Source organism: Pseudoliparis swirei, chromosome 14 (assembly GCF_029220125.1).
Source record: "Pseudoliparis swirei isolate HS2019 ecotype Mariana Trench chromosome 14, NWPU_hadal_v1, whole genome shotgun sequence".
Taxonomy (NCBI): Eukaryota; Metazoa; Chordata; class Actinopteri; order Perciformes; family Liparidae; genus Pseudoliparis; species Pseudoliparis swirei.
Window position 1 is genome coordinate 3,248,285 of NC_079401.1, and position 16,929 is coordinate 3,265,213.

The 16,929-nt window shown below is 48.4% G+C and overlaps 1 protein-coding gene across 1 annotated transcript in view; it reads left to right on the forward strand.

Moving 5' to 3' along the window:
- nid2a (nidogen 2a (osteonidogen)) overlaps window positions 1–16,929 on the forward strand; it is a 35,003-nt gene that overhangs the window by 16,692 nt on the left and 1,382 nt on the right. The window contains exons 15-43 of the mRNA XM_056431270.1: window positions 2,046–2,192; window positions 2,708–2,836; window positions 4,021–4,146; window positions 4,651–4,790; window positions 4,875–4,980; window positions 5,076–5,209; window positions 5,316–5,421; window positions 6,400–6,533; window positions 6,640–6,745; window positions 7,689–7,822; window positions 7,929–8,034; window positions 9,121–9,254; window positions 9,361–9,466; window positions 10,074–10,207; window positions 10,301–10,406; window positions 11,282–11,415; window positions 11,521–11,626; window positions 11,732–11,865; window positions 11,950–12,055; window positions 12,617–12,744; window positions 12,823–12,928; window positions 13,812–13,941; window positions 14,041–14,141; window positions 14,218–14,390; window positions 14,515–14,644; window positions 14,722–14,893; window positions 15,719–15,876; window positions 16,292–16,415; window positions 16,520–16,632. Of these exons, the coding sequence (XP_056287245.1) occupies window positions 2,046–2,192; window positions 2,708–2,836; window positions 4,021–4,146; window positions 4,651–4,790; window positions 4,875–4,980; window positions 5,076–5,209; window positions 5,316–5,421; window positions 6,400–6,533; window positions 6,640–6,745; window positions 7,689–7,822; window positions 7,929–8,034; window positions 9,121–9,254; window positions 9,361–9,466; window positions 10,074–10,207; window positions 10,301–10,406; window positions 11,282–11,415; window positions 11,521–11,626; window positions 11,732–11,865; window positions 11,950–12,055; window positions 12,617–12,744; window positions 12,823–12,928; window positions 13,812–13,941; window positions 14,041–14,141; window positions 14,218–14,390; window positions 14,515–14,644; window positions 14,722–14,893; window positions 15,719–15,876; window positions 16,292–16,415; window positions 16,520–16,632 (3,663 nt within the window). The remainder of the gene's footprint in view (window positions 1–2,045; window positions 2,193–2,707; window positions 2,837–4,020; window positions 4,147–4,650; window positions 4,791–4,874; window positions 4,981–5,075; window positions 5,210–5,315; window positions 5,422–6,399; window positions 6,534–6,639; window positions 6,746–7,688; window positions 7,823–7,928; window positions 8,035–9,120; window positions 9,255–9,360; window positions 9,467–10,073; window positions 10,208–10,300; window positions 10,407–11,281; window positions 11,416–11,520; window positions 11,627–11,731; window positions 11,866–11,949; window positions 12,056–12,616; window positions 12,745–12,822; window positions 12,929–13,811; window positions 13,942–14,040; window positions 14,142–14,217; window positions 14,391–14,514; window positions 14,645–14,721; window positions 14,894–15,718; window positions 15,877–16,291; window positions 16,416–16,519; window positions 16,633–16,929) is intronic.

The following is a 16,929-nucleotide window of genomic DNA, read 5'->3' on the forward strand; positions in this document are numbered from 1 at the left end:
TAATATTGCTTTAAATGTATAAATGATGCTGGAAAAAACTAAACTGTTTCCCCTTATGGGATTAATAAAGTATCTATCGATCTATCGATAACATAAAAAGAAACCCGTCTCTACTGAGAAGACAGAAGGTCCCGTGGTGGTTCACCAGGAGGGACTTCGCCTCTCCAACTAAACCATTGAAACTACACACACCGCTGTTAAACATGTGTGTGTGTGTGTGTGTGTGTGTGTGCGTGTGTTTTCGGCCTCCCAGCCAGCTGTATCGTCTCAAGGGATATGAGTGTGAGTGTGTGTGTGTGTGAAAAAGAAACAGGTGGGAAACTGCAAGTCATTGCTTTGATGGTGTGTAGTGTGTCCTCCACCTCTCTCTCTTTAACTCTCTAATTATCCCTCCGTTTTTTTATTTGTATCTCGCCCTCTCATCTGTGCATTCAGGACTTTGAAGAGTCTCTCTCTCTCTCTCTCTCTCTCTCTCTCTCTCTCTCTCTCTCTCTCTCTGATAATGAGCCAGAATTGGCCTCTGGGCTGAGGAGATGGAAGCAAGCTGTGGCTAATGTCTGTGTGTCTGATTTAGTTTAGGTGTGTGTGTGTGTGTGTGTGTGTGTGTGTGTGTGTGTTGTTGTTGTTTATATTCCCTCGATGGTAAAGAAAAGTTCATCTGAGAGCACTTAAACATCATTAAAACAGATATTAGTCTTTCAGGTGGTTTGCTCTTCTTCTGTCGTGGATAGCTGCTCGTGCGTAAATGACCAACCGGCCTCCAGACCTCTCACAGTAACCTGAAGTACAACTACACACTCCTTATACTTTATACACCCTCCCTATACTTTATACACACTCCTTATACTATATACACACTCCTTATACTTTATACACCCTCCTTATACTATATACACACTCCTTATACTTTATACACACTCCTTATACTTTATACACACTCCTTATACTTTATACACCCTCCTTATACTTTATACACCCTCCTTATACTTTATACAGCACATACTCCTTACACTTTGGCTTTGGAATCTGTAGACATACGACATCCCTGACCTTTGACCTCACATCGGATCAGGAAAAAAGTGAAGAACCCTTGAGAGCATCAGAGGAGGATCAGAAGCAGCAGATGTCACGTGACCACTATATTCTAAGCATATTTCATGAGTCCTTTACATTATTTTCCCATAGTTATTCTCTACTCTCCCTCTTGCCTCCCCTTAATCTCCAGGAATGAGTCTGGGTGCTGCTGTTTAAAGAGCCTCTCGCTGTGTTTAAGGGAAATCCTGAACGCACATCCCCCTGTCTGTGTGGGTGTCTCTCTCCTGTGAGTGTGTGTGTGTGTGTGTGCCTTAACATCATCCACATGTCCTACATTGAGGACATGACTTCCTCACAGGAAAGCGTCCCATGAGAAGTGAGTTGACATGTGCGTTTGGTTAGGCTCCGCAATCACTGGACTCCCCCCCAGTGACCCGGATCTCCATCCCTCCATCAGGACGTCTGGAGTGTCTTGAAGAGCCTGCGCGGTAGATTGCTCTCGTCACGCGTCTCCAGATGTGAGACTGTCTCTTCCAGCTGTTTACGACGAAACCCAGTCGTTCTACTGTGGTTTATGTGATCGTGCACATTCATAAAAACATTCCTGTAAATGTGCCAAGAGGCTATTTTTCATCTTTAGTCCTGATTTGTTGCTAAATCCTCTTGACTTTACAGAAGAATAACAGATCCACGCTCAGCACCCAACATCGTCTCCAAGGTGTCTCTGTTACTGAGTATTTATATCTTCTGCTTCTTTATCCGTACTTTTACTTTGCTTTGTTTGTTTCTTTACTTTGATTGTTGTCCGGTGATTCTTTCTCCACCGCTGCAAAGACAGCAATAATCTACATGAAACATGGAAAAGAAGGAATTCTATTTTTAATTCAGAGAAAGCAAATACACTTGAATGTGAAAACCAAGAGGTGCACGATCAGATCAAGAAACATACGTGCTACTGACAATCAATGAATTAATCAATCAATCCCATCTGTGTCTCCTCCTCGGTGAAGTCCAGCCCACGGAGCCGGAGCTGGTCAACCCCTGCTACGCCGGGAACCACGACTGCGACACCACGGCCCAGTGCCTCCCTCTGGAGGGCCGGGACTTCCAGTGCCAGTGTGCCACGGGCTACAGAGGGGACGGACGCAACTGTTACGGTAAAGTGTCGGCCCTCTCCATCACACCAACACATGCACAGAGAGGGACCGGCGGGAACACAACAGCACCAGTATCATAAAGAGCTGTTATACTCACCAGGGGCGTCTAGGATTCAAAGAAAGGGGGGGCTAAGCCCCAAGGGGGGCGGTATGCCCGGTTATGTTGGCGCCCCCGAATGTAAGACACAGAATTTCAGGGTCATAGTGATATTTTATGCTCATTTGGACACTACCACTGAGAGAAACATGAACTAGCTCAGTGTCAAATATACCATTCAATGGAACAAAATATAACAATAACATATATAATGCAAAGAATAGAGAGATGTTGAGAGTTATTTCCTGTATTTTGAATTTGCTCGTTCACACTCTTGCTCACTGGGCTGAAGCCCCCTGAAATAGACCTAACGACGCCCCTGATACTCACACACACACACACACACACACATATGTCGGCAGACCGGGATTCCTCATAGAACCGTCTCCCCTCTCTCTCTCCTCCCGTCTCACTGCAGACGTCGACGAGTGTGCGGAGGGCTTGAGCTCATGTGGCGCTCACGCTCAGTGCGTGAACCTGCCCGGTAGCCACCGCTGCCAGTGCCAAGGTGGCTATGAGTTTGGCTTCGACGGGCGTACCTGTGTTGGTGAGTCGCAATGAAAAACTCCTTGAAGCCCCCTGATGGCAAATGTGTGTATTTACAATTGTCTCTTTAAAGAAAATCAAACAAATAAATCAATCATAAATCAACCCGATTGCTTAAAAAAAAAGACTGCATTCATCTTATCGGCTGCAACTATAAAGTTTCTATAATTGTACCTGATCGGACTTCAATTAAAAATGAAACACGACTTAATAATTAAGTGATGGAACGACCAACAACCAGCAGACTGACTCACGCTGCAGCGAGCGGTGCTTCGAATGAGCAGGAAGAAGATGCACAGGAGCCGGATATTTAGATGTAAGCACAGGTGCTTTATTAATTCCCGGTAAGACCGCCGTTGAAACGTTTTACTTTCAAGTTCAATCAGCAGGGTGTGTGTGTGTGTGTGCCAGTTGAAATGGTTCCAACACCTGTTCATTATTCTCTAGAGCTCCTGACAAGCCCTTCACGGTGGTTAGTCTCTGAGCTCGACTGTACGACGACATCAACAAAGAAACCGAAGCTCCTGAAACCGCGACACGTGCTCCTCTCCTCTCAGTCCTCCTGCGTGCGCTGTAGTTGCAAACAAACGAAAGGAATCCTCTGTAAACACCGACTATTACATCCTCCCGTCTCCATCCTCGTCCGTTGCGTTTGCCGGGCCACATACGAGATGTTTTTTTTTGGAGCATGTTCCAAAAAAAAACCAAAACGAGCTCAGCGGTTTGGAGGCGAGCCACATGTTTGTCCCGGCGTGTCTTCCACCGCAGCGGCGCACAGCTGCAACAGCGAGGAGACGCAGCGAGAGGGGAGGGTGGGGGACAAATGTGAGAACAAGGGCTGGGAACGAGAGCACTAATGTGAGAACGAGGGGGTGAGATTGGACAGCGGAGGAGGGGTGGAAGGGAGAGACAAATGGAGCAGTGACACAATGTGTGTTTGGCTTTGGAATGTGTGGAGGAGAGGTGTGTGTGTGTGTGTGTGTACTCCTTTCAACCATCAGTGTGAACTTCTGATGAACTTCCTTCAAGCCCTCCCTCCCTGCTGGACAGATACTTTACACGAGGCCTGGAGAAGATCCAACTGCTGATAAGACACCACGGATCTGAATTATTGGAGTTCGCCGCATGTCTTATTCCTCCACTCGAAGGTGGTGTTTTTACATGTGTGATGTCTCTGTGTCTCAGATGTAGATGAATGCAGCTCCTCTCCGTGTCACACCAGTGCCAGATGTAGCAATGCACTGGGCTCCTTCCAGTGCCAGTGCCTGCCGGGCTTTCATGGCGATGGTTTCTACTGTTCCCAGCAGGAAGGTCAGTAGTGGTGCATGATGACCACGAATATCATTTTCAATCGGACAGAAAGCTTTGCTTTGATGTTTTTTTAATTGCTTTTTTTATATTGACTTAATATTATAAGATAAATGTATGAGAGGTATCAATGTAATCAGACATTTTTGCAAATAAATCAGCTTTAAAGTTATAATTTTCAGAGTTTGGGATCATTATTGTCCATAACTCCAGTGTTCATTTGTTTTAGTTACATTTATTACAGTTCAATTGTATTCATTTGTTTTCTTTACGTATTTAGAGCTTCCCCCATGAGTTCTGATCTGTTTCTTTATTAAAAATGTGAGATATAGTTATAGAAACCTGTTATAAATTACCCTTTGTTTGATAGGAACATACATGGAAATAACTGATATGTTTGCTCTATAATTAACTCTACGTATCCAAAGTAAACTATAAAGATGTGGGAGGAAATAAAAGAAAGGACCATAAAATATAAGTATACATATACATGATGTGTCTGTACAGGACAGACAGTCCAGCCGAGGAGCCAGTGCGAGCAGCACCGAGACAGCCTGCAGAGCGGGGGGGAGGACCGGGGCGGCCGACCGCTGCTCGGTGCCTTCGTCCCTCAGTGCGACTCTGACGGACGCTACCGCCCGCTGCAGGTGACGGAGGGAGTGAGATCGTGCATGGCCGACTGATGACTTGAGTGAAGTGCTGATTGGGAAACGTGTGATGACTTGTTGCAGTGCCACGGCTCCACTGGACACTGCTGGTGTGTGGACGTCAGGGGGCAGGAGAGAGCGGGGACCAGGACGCCACCCGGGACGGCACCCGTAGACTGCAACCGACCAGGTGAGATATACAAAGCACACCTCGTCTATTGCATGAAAGAGGCATCAAGTGAAGCTGGAGAGGTACATGAGTGCATGACTTGTTTCTACCTCCAGATGAACCAGAGCGCCCTAAGACTCACTGTGAGCACCACAGAGACAGTGTGCCGACCACGGACAGAGACGGGTACCCTGTTGTTGGAGCCTACGTCCCTCAGTGTGAGGACAACGGACAGTACACTGCTTCACAGGTTGGTCGCTAATAAAGTGTCTGAAGAGACTCTTCATCACCTGCAACCAAAAGGAGGTTAACTTAATTAAAGTATGGTGTGTTATTGATGTTATTATTTACTGCAGTGTCACGGCTCCACTGGACATTGTTGGTGTGTGGACGGTAACGGACAGGAGAGAGCGGGAACCAGAACACCACCTGGTACACCGCATACAGACTGCAGCAAACCAGGTGAGGAACACTCTGTGTTCTGGGTCCATTTAATAACCAGGGAATAAAGTTAGGGGACTTATGAGAGACGTTAAGAAATGGTCAAACTTAGGACATCACTATGACATCATCAGGGATATTCCTTCAGACTTGGCAGAGCTCTTCACACACTTAGCTGGATATTATTTAAGCAATAAGGCGAGAGGCAGGACTTTGTGGTCAATAATGTCCGCTTCAAGGGTGTTGTTAGGCAAACCCTTGAGCAGGACATTATTGACGATACAGTCCTGCCTCGAGTACCTTATTGCTTTTATAATACTGTAGCATGCGAAATTATAAATAGTAAGTAAATAGTGAGCTGCCTTTCAGCACAGGCATCTGTGAATATCTTTCCAACTTTACCGAACTTTGTTTTGTCGTGTCCCTGACGTCTACAGGTTTTTACAACGCCAACAAAAACATTGTTTGCAGACATGAACGCGCTTCATCGAACACCAGCTCCGAGTCAACGTTCAGACATATTACTGACCCCTAGTGGTCACCCTTTGAATTGCAAATACTGACCCCTAGTGGTCACCCTTTGAATTGTAAATACTGACCCCTAGTGGTCACCCTTTGAATTGTAAATACTGACCCCTAGTGGTCACCCTTTGAATTGTAAATACTGACCCCTAGTGGTCACCCTTTACATTGTAACTGCTGACCCCCTAGTGGTCACCCTTTACATTGCGCACAGTGCCATAGAAACCACCCCGCAGTATCTCTTTCATAGCGTCTTTGGTTCTGGTCTTCAGGTCTACTGGTTCTGGTCTTCAGGTCTACTGGTTACATGCTTATCCTTAGAAGGTAGCCAGGACACCACTTCCCCTGTTTGAATGATAATTATCTAATGAACAAATTGACTTGAACCCTAATATTTACTTAGGATATGATGTCAAAAGATGGATGAGAAATATCACATATTTCATCAACAGCCATCTTTGTTGTCTTCCTTCACAGATGAACCAGAGCGCCCTAAGACTCACTGTGAGCACCACAGAGACAGTGTGCCGACCACGGACAGAGACGGGTACCCTGTTGTTGGAGCCTACGTCCCTCAGTGTGAGGACAACGGACAGTACACTGCTTCACAGGTTGGTCGCTAATAAAGTGTCTGAAGAGACTCTTCATCACCTGCAACCAAAAGGAGGTTAACTTAATTAAAGTATGGTGTGTTATTGATGTTATTATTTACTGCAGTGTCACGGCTCCACTGGACATTGTTGGTGTGTGGACGGTAACGGACAGGAGAGAGCGGGAACCAGAACACCACCTGGTACACCGCATACAGACTGCAGCAAACCAGGTGAGGAACACTCTGTGTTCTGGGTCCATTTAATAACCAGGGAATAAAGTTAGGGGACTTATGAGAGACGTTAAGAAATGGTCAAACTTAGGACATCACTATGACATCATCAGGGATATTCCTTCAGACTTGGCAGAGCTCTTCACACACTTAGCTGGATATTATTCAAGCAATAAGGCGAGAGGCAGGACTTTGTGGTCAATAATGTCCGCTTCAAGGGTGTTGTTAGGCAAACCCTTGAGCAGGACATTATTGACGATACAGTCCTGCCTCGAGTACCTTATTGCTTTTATAATACTGTAGCATGCGAAATTATAAATAGTAAGGAAATAGTGAGCTGCCTTTCAGCACAGGCATCTGTGAATATCTTTCCAACTTTACTGAACTTTGTTTTGTCGTGTCCCTGACGTCTACAGGTTTTTACAACGCCAACAAAACCATTGTTTGCAGACATGAACGCGCTTCATCGAACACCAGCTCCGAGTCAACGTTCAGACATATTACTGACCCCTAGTGGTCACCCTTTGAATTGTAAATACTGACCCCTAGTGGTCACCTTTTCCATTGTAACTACTGACCCCTAGTGGTCACCCTTTGAATTGTAACTACTGACCCCTAGTGGTCACCCTTTACATTGTAACTGCTGACCCCCTAATGGTCACCCTTTACATTGCGCACAGTGCCATAGAAACCACCCCGCAGCATCTCTTTCATAGCATCTTTGGTTCTGGTCTTCAGGTCTACTGGTTCTGGTCTTCAGGTCTACTGGTTACATGCTTATCCTTAGAAGGTAGCCAGGACACCACTTCCCCTGTTTGAATGATAATTATCTAATGAACAAATTGACTTGAATCCTAATATTTACTTAGGATATGATGTCAAAAGATGGATGGGAATTATCACATATTTCATCAACAGCCATCTTTTTTGTCTTCCTTCATAGATGAACCAGAGCGCCCTAAGACTCACTGTGAGCACCACAGAGACAGTGTGCCGACCACGGACAGAGACGGGTACCCTGTTGTTGGAGCCTACGTCCCTCAGTGTGAGGACAACGGACAGTACACTGCTTCACAGGTTGGTCGCTAATAAAGTGTCTGAAGAGACTCTTCATCACCTGCAACCAAAAGGATGTTAACTTAATTAAAGTATGGTGTGTTATTGATGTTATTATTTACTGCAGTGTCACAGCTCCACTGGACATTGTTGGTGTGTGGACGGTAACGGACAGGAGAGAGTGGGAACCAGAACACCACCTGGTACACCGCATACAGACTGCAGCAAACCAGGTGAGGAACACTCTGTGTTCTGGGTCCATTTAATAACCAGGGAATAAAGTTAGGGGACTTATGAGAGACGTTAAGAAATGGTCAAAATTAGGACATCACTATGACATCATCAGGGATATTCCTTCAGACTTGGCAGAGCTCTTCACACACTTAGCTGGATAGTATTCAAGCAATAAGGCGAGAGGCAGGACTTTGTGTTCAATAATGTCTGCTTCAAGGGTGTTGTTAGGCAAACCCTTGAGCAGGACATTATTGACGATACAGTCCTGCCTCGAGTACCTTATTGTTTTTATAATACTTTAGCGTGCAACATTATAAATAGTAAGTAAATAGTGAGCTGCCTTTCAGCACAGGCATCTGTGAATATCTTTCCGACTTTACCAAACTTTGTTTTGTCGTGTCCCTGACGTCTACAGGTTTTTACAACGCCAACAAAAACATTGTTTGCAGACATGAACGCGCTTCATCGAACACCAGCTCCGAGTCAATGTTCAGACATATTACTGACCCCTAGTGGTCACCCTTTGAATTGTAACTACTGACCCCTAGTGGTCACCTTTTCCATTGTAACTGCTGACCCCCTAGTGGTCACCCTTTCCATTGTAACTGCTGACCCCTAGTGGTCACCCTTTCCATTGTAACTACTGACCCCTAGTGGTCACCCTTTCCATTGTAACTGCTGACCCCTAGTGGTCACCCTTTCCATTGTAACTGCTGACCCCCTAGTGGTCACCCTTTCCATTGTAACTGCTGACCCCCTAGTGGTCACCCTTTCCATTGTAACTGCTGACCCCCTAGTGGTCACCCTTTACATTGCGCACAGTGCCATAGAAACCACCCCGCAGTATCTCTTTCATAGCGTCTTTGGTTCTGGTCTTCAGGTCTACTGGTTCTGGTCTTCAGGTCTACTGGTTACATGCTTATCCTTAGAAGGTAGCCAGGACACCACTTCCCCTGTTTGAATGATAATTATCTCATGAACAAATTGACTTGAACCCTAATATTTACTTCGGATATGATGTCAAAAGATGGATGAGAAATATCACATATTTCATCAACAGCCATCTTTGTTGTCTTCCTTCATAGATGAACCAGAGCGCCCTAAGACTCACTGTGAGCACCACAGAGACAGTGTGCCGACCACGGACAGAGACGGGTACCCTGTTGTTGGAGCCTACGTCCCTCAGTGTGAGGACAACGGACAGTACACTGCTTCACAGGTTGGTCGCTAATAAAGTGTCTGAAGAGACTCTTCATCACCTGCAACCAAAAGGAGGTTAACTTAATTAAAGTATGGAGTGTTATTGATGTTATTATTTACTGCAGTGTCACGGCTCCACTGGACATTGTTGGTGTGTGGACGGTAACGGACAGGAGAGAGCGGGAACCAGAACACCACCTGGTACACCGCATACAGACTGCAGCAAACCAGGTGAGGAACACTCTGTGTTCTGGGTCCATTTAATAACCAGGGAATAAAGTTAGGGGACTTATGAGAGACGTTAAGAAATGGTCAAAATATAAATAGTGCAGGTCAAGTTCCAAAACCACGAGAACCTGCATTTCCCATCTAGCAACTCTCTGTAGACCTTCTCTCATATCCATCAACCACCATCCGAGTCTGTAATGCAGACTTTCTGTGATGAATTTGTGGTCTCCTAGCCCAATAGGAGAGAAGCCGGATGACATCACTATGATATCATCAGGGATACTTCCTCAGACTTGACAGAGCTCTTCACACGCTGAGCCGGACTACCCAGCACTGTGTAAACCCACAGGAGGGCCCGTTAAAAACTAATGAGGCAACAAGTAATAAAAGTAATAAAAGTATTAACTTTGACACTTCGGCACATTTTTCCCATCAATTACCAAAAAATTATCATCTCCAGCAAGGAGGAGAAAAGATGAAACTGAACTACCAACCCAAGCTTATCCATAGAAAGTGTCCAGGACACCATATTCCACCTTTGTAATGCTAAATATGTAATGAAGAATTGTCAGCACATTCTTTCATCCTAATTTCTTTCTTCCCTTCATAGATGAACCAGAGCGCTCTAAGACTCACTGCCAGCACCACAGAGACCGGGCCCAGGCCACCGGGCCGGAGGGCCGTCCTGTGGGCGGAGCCTACGTCCCCCAGTGCGACGCAGGAGGACAGTACGCTCCGCTGCAGGTCAGCACCTCGTGAGGCGGTCCGCTAACGGTCAGACAGATGACCAGATGTTTGTATTAAATAAATAAATCAAATTAAATGTATTTTGTTCAGTGTCACGGCTCCACTGGACACTGCTGGTGTGTGGACGATAGGGGACAAGAGAGGGCCGGAACCAGGACTCCACCCGGTGCTCCACCCACAGACTGTGACAAACCAGGTGAGACCCACACACACACATGAATAAACAGAGCTCTCCCTCCACGCAGCTTCCCGTGAAGCAGGTGTGTTGCGTCATGGCCCTCCGAGGCTGAACACTGACCTGTGAACTCCCTATTCCCTCAAGTCAAACACACAGCGTGTTTACGTGAGTGTGTGTCTAACCTTGTAAGTGGTGCGGCGCGAGGTCATTGGGTCACAGCCTTGGAATGCCTGGAAACACAGGTGACATCACTGTGAGGCTGTGTGTGTGGTGGGAAGTAGAACATCAAGGAAAAAGTGAGATAGAGCGAAAGAAAGATGAGAAACAAGGACATTTCGTTTTTAAAGGTAACTACAAGCTGTGTGTGTGAGGCTGGATGTTTATTATGAGCTTTAACTCTGACATGTCAGTCAGACAATAAACACTCCTTCAGTCTCTTAAAATGTGCCTTTTAAAGTTAACTCGACCAGCACGTCTGTTTTATGTTCAATGAAAGACGATCTACACACTACACATCGACATGATAACTCGTGGTTATGTAAATACAATCCATTAGAAGTATAGATCTACTTTTTCTACTCTTAAATAACTTGATACAGAATAAGATAAGGTTTCTTCCCTTTTTTTCCCCCTGAAGGGTTATTTGGGAGTTTTTCCTGATCCGATGTGAGGTTTTGGGGCAGGGATGTCTATGTGTACAGATTGTAAAGCACTCCGAGACAAATTTGTAATTTGTGAAATTGGGCTCTACAAATAAACTGAATTGAATTGAAAAAATTACGTCGAATAAAATGTCTGCCTCGTGTTAATCTCGGTATTTGACTGCCTGTCATCCCATTGGATAGACAGGAGAACGTGCATCTGACCCCTGTTGCTCCTCTTCATGCCTCCAGATGAACCGGAGCGTCCTAAAACTCACTGCCAGCACCTCAGAGACCGGGCTCAGGCCACCGGGCCGGAGGGCCGTCCTGTGGGCGGAGCCTACGTCCCCCAGTGCGACGACAACGGACAGTACACGTCACTACAGGTCAGCACCTGAACACACCGTGACTCATGATGTCATGCAACTTTTGAGTATTGAGGAGACACGTCAGCATCATTTTTATATATATATATATATATATTGCTGCAGTGCCACGGCTCCACCGGACACTGCTGGTGTGTGGACGACAGGGGACAGGAGAGAGCGGGGACCAGGACTCCACCTGGTACTCCACCCAAAGACTGTGACCAACCAGGTGAGGGGAAGGGTCTATTCTCTGGGTTTTTTGGGGGGTTACGTGTCGGTTACTAGCTCTGAGGAACTTCATCAATCTCGTATTTCTTTACTCTTATTTCCTCAGACGAACCGGTGCGTCCCAGAACCTACTGCGAACAGCACCGAGACAGCGTGGACACCACCAGCCCAGAGGGGTATCCTCTACTGGGAGCGTACGTCCCCCAGTGTGACTCAGACGGACAGTACACACCTCAACAGGTGAGACCTAAAGACGCGTACGCCCTCTGCTCTCTCATGAGGCGCAGTGTGCTGTAATAATGGTTGTTGTTGTTGTTGTTGTAGTGCCACGTATCAACGGGACACTGCTGGTGTGTGGACGGTCAGGGACAGGAGAGAACCGGAACCAGGACTCCACCCGGTACGCCGCCCAGAGACTGTGACCAACCAGGTGGGTTTGATCCGGCCAAAACGAACCGCGGGTTGTTTTGTTTGTGCTGCTCATAACAAGGTTGTTGAACACGTCGACTGAGAGGAAGAGCAGAGGGAAGGAGTTAGGACTCGTACGGGATGAAATGAATCCTTTCCGAGGCCGGCGTAGCACGCTGTATAGTTTATACAGGAGTGAAGTGGAGCAAGACAAAAGTGGTAAAGGCCACAGAACAAGAAATGTCCACGTTGGGAGGAAGATACGTCTGTTCAGGATCCAGTTTTATTTTGATCGTCGAGGCGTTTAGAGCTCCGGAGGAAATTAGTCCTCACGAGAAAGTCTCGGATCACAAACTAACCAAATCAAGTGAAAAACGCGAAGCTAGGATTACCAGGAAAAGAATATGTGTGTTCTGCACGTGTCTGAATGGCATCGTAGAACCAGATCCTCACGGCGAGGAGAGCCGCCTCGCCCTCAGGAGACGACAGCGGCCACGTTCCTGTTGTAGATGTTCATTAAACACAATTATTTACACATCTGTGTTTCCTCATAACTTCTGCACACGTGTTCTTCTTTCCCCAGATGAACCGGAGCGTCCGAAGACTCACTGTGAGCAGCACAGAGACCAGCAGACCGCCGGGCCAGAGGGGCCCCCCCCCGGAGCCCACGTGCCTCATTGCGATGACAGCGGGCAGTATCTACCTCTCCAGGTGACGCCGGGCGCTGCGTGTGGTCGTCGTTCTGCTCATTAGGGCGGACGACGTTGTTTTAATCGTTATGTGCTGCAGTGCCACGGCTCCACTGGGCACTGCTGGTGTGTGGACGTTAGGGGGCAGGAGAGAGCGGGGACCAGGACGCCACCTGGGAGACCATCTGTAGACTGTGACAGACCAGGTGAGCCCCCCCCCCCCCTCTCTCTCTGTGATTCTCTCTCGCCCACACAGTGCACACAGAGGCCGCTCTACACGAATCCACCTCTCGCTATGAACTTTATTTTACGACCATCCAAACATCTGAAGCGGTCACTCGGTGGTAAGATGAGCGGCCGGCTGTTGCCAGGCGACCGAAGCAAAACAAGGCGTGCCGCTGGACCGGCTGAGTGACGGAGCGGCGTTACCTCCGCCCTCGTCGCGGCCACAGGGATCCCGGCAGTCCTCATGGAACCCAATAATTTAGTACAGTTTGGTTCTCGAATTACATTTGTGTCATATTTAGACGTTTACGTCACACACACACACACACACACACACACGTCTGTCTGCCCACATGAGTAATACACCCCGTGGCCAACGCAGTAAGTCTGAGTCATCATTAATTCAGCGGACGGTCCTCGTGCTGTCCACTTCTGAGAAGACGTCGGGGCCACGGGGGCCACGAGAGTCTCTGGCCGTGAGGTTGAAGAGCAGAGAGAAATAAAAATGATGATTCATACGACCGGACCGCAGCGGCTGCTCCTTCTGCTCTTCTCACCCTCCTTTTCAGATATTACCCAGATCCCAGAGAGAGAGAGAGAGGCCAGAATAAACAGTGTGGAAGCCCAAAGTGGTTTCAGGTTTAATTTTAAAGAGAGTTATTAAAGAGATTTTACAGGGTAAACAACATTGATGAAAGCAAGATGTGTGTGTGTGTGTGTGTGTGTGTGTGTGTGTGTGTGTGTGTGTGTGTGTGTGTGTGTGTGTGTGTGGGATCGTCTTTGCAGCTGCACAACCCCGTGGTGTTATATTAAACTTGATCTAAATTGTCGTAACACTAACGGAGTGCCCCCCCCCCCCCCCAGTCCCCGTGGCCCCGACCCGGCGGCCCGAGAGCGTGTGTGAGCGCTGGCGGTCCAGCTTGATCGAGCACTACGGCGGGCAGCCGGGGCCGCAGCAGTACGTGCCGCAGTGCGAGTCGGACGGACAGTTCAGGTACACGCACACACACACACACACACACACACACACACACACACACACACACACACACACACACAGAAAACAGTCGCTGAGATGTTTTTAATCCCCCAGTCCAGTCCAGTGCTACGGAGAGACGGCGTACTGCTGGTGCGTGGACCAGGACGGCCGGGAGGTCACCGGCACCCGGTCACATGACGTGGTCAAGCCTGCGTGTGAGTGGACCTCCGGCGGCGCCGCGCCCCGCGAGGCCGACGGCTAAATTCTGAACGCATGCAATTTGTGTCCCAGGCCTCCCATCAGTGGCCCCGCCCACCGTGCGGCCGTTGCCCCGCCCAGACGTCACGCCTCCGCCCGACGCCGACATCACGCTGCTGTACGCGCAGGGACAGAAGATCGGGGCGTTGCCTCTCAACGGGACCCGATTGGACCCGACCCGGGCCAGAACACTGCTGACCCTCCACGTAAGAGACGGATGGACGCGGTCCATACGGGTGGTGCCGCCCTCTGACAGCTGGCCTCCGTTTCCGTTGTAATCTCGTGATGCGATGAGGTCATCGTCTCACGTCTCGTGCTCCGTGCGCCCAGGGCTCCATCGTGGTCGGTATCGCCTACGACTGCAAAGAGAACCAGGTGTACTGGACCGACCTGTCCGCCAGAACCATCAACAGGGCTTCCATTGCGGCCGGAGCCGAGCCGGAGATACTCGTTAGCACGAGTAAGAACACACACACACACACACAGAGGGGAAGGAGCTCAAGTGTGTGTGTTCTTACTCGTGTGTTTTAAATGTAGACCTGGTCAGTCCGGAGGGCCTGGCGGTGGACGTCACACGCAGGTTGATGTTCTGGGTCGACTCGAACCCGGACATGATCGAGAGCGCCAACCTGGACGGCAGTGGGAGGAAGACGCTGATCGGCACCGACCTGGTCAACCCCCGAGCCATCATCGTGGTCTCTTCCACCAGGTAAAGACCCTCTGACACACACACACACACACACACGCAGAGTGAAGCCGTTACCCGTCACCTCTACAGAACATCTGCTTTTCATCATCGCAACTAATCGTATATCAACAAGTATGCAATGTGTGTGTATGTGTGTGTGTTTGATACAAATGATAAAACATAGCAGCAAAAGCACAAATCATGAAACCACATTGGTTAGACAGTTCAAAAGTGTGTGTGTGTGTGTGAGGGGGGGGGGGGTGTACTCTGTGATTTCTTTCATGTTGCTGTTTCTCACACACGGAGAGACACAACCACACATTAAAAAGTACACAAACGTGTTCCACGCCAACATCTGCTCGCCTACCTTCAAATTCCTTAACTACAGACTCATAAACACATGGGGTGTGTGTGTGTGTGTGTGTTGATTGCTCATGTGGTGTGTATTACCTGTAGTTCCCAGCGGACTGCCCACATGCACACCATCATCTACAGACGAAAGGCAGCCCACACACACACACACACACACACACACACACCCGGAGCGCTGAGCTCAGATTTTAAATGTTGCAGAAAGATGAAATATGATGTGATTCATGAGAATGATGGAGAGCCCGTGTGGTCCGGACCTCCTGATGGATCCAGACGAGCCAGGGGAGGTCAAAGGTCACACGTTGCTCAGAGTAACCTGACCATGACCTCATCAGGCAGATGGTCCCTCGAGCCCCGTGCCTCACACACACACACTCACTGTGTGTGTGTGTGTGTTTCCTCTTGTCTTATAAATCATCCAGATTTCTCTGATGAGCTCCAAAATAACTCTCTCCCCCCCCCCCCCCCCCTCAGTTCTCTGTACTGGACCGATTGGAACCGAGAGGCTCCGAAGATCGAGAGTGCGTCGGTGGACGGGCAGAACCGGAGGGTGGTGGTGTCCGACGGCATCGGCCTGCCGAACGCGCTCACGTACGACTCCTCCGCTGGACAGGTGTGCTGGGCGGACGCAGGTACACACCGGTCACTCCCCCCCCCCCCCCCCGTGGTTATCTACAGGCCTGGAAAAGTCGTCATTGAAGTTTTGAAAAATGTCGTGTAAACTTGTTATATTCATGTTCATTTGAGTTTTAAAAAATTAATATGCTTTTAAAATAATGACGCTCAATATATAATCCGGCATACGCTCCTCTCATTCTCGCAGATTTTCCGCGCTGCAAGTGAACGCACCGTAACTGAAAAGACATGCATGTTTATTCTTTTAATCTAAACTATTGTCTCTCATTCATTTGAGTCATTTAAGGTTTTATACTGTAAGCTTTGGAATTCTCTTTGTTAGTTTAAATACGACATTTCCTCACTTTGTAATATATACACCGAGATTTAAACCCCCCCCCCCCCCCCCCCCACATCCACGTCTCCCTCCAGGGACAAAGCGCTTGGAGTGTGTCTCCCCGGACGGTTCTGGCCGCAGAGTGGTCCACCCCAGCCTCAACTACCCGTTCAGCATGGTGTACTACCAGAACCACTTCTACTACACCGACTGGAGGAGGTAGGCGCCCCCCCCCTCCCCCCCGCCATCTTACTGCCGATCAATGAGCCGATCCCCCCCCCCCCCAACCACCCGTCCTCAGTGTGTTCCTCTGTGTCTCGTAGGGACGGCGTGATCGCGGTGAGCAAAGACAGCAGCCAGATCACCGACGAGTACCTGCCCGACCAGCGCTCCCACCTGTACGGCATCGCCATAGCAACCACCCACTGCCTATCAGGTACTCCCTGTTCACACGTGTAATTAAAGCTCTGTGTCACACACTCACACACACACACACACTCACACACTGACTTGTGTACCGGCCCGTGCGCGGTGATGTCATCGCGTCAGTCAGCTCCCACCAGGTGTCCCCTGAAGGAAACAGGTTTAATAAACATCTTACACCTCAGTGTCAACTAAAGGGTGCATTCAGGGGCAACGTGGGGAAAAAAATGCACTTTTGCAAAGTTTGAACTATTACACGTTTATACGATAACAAATAGATTCTGTTTTTCGTGAGGGAGAAATAGATTTC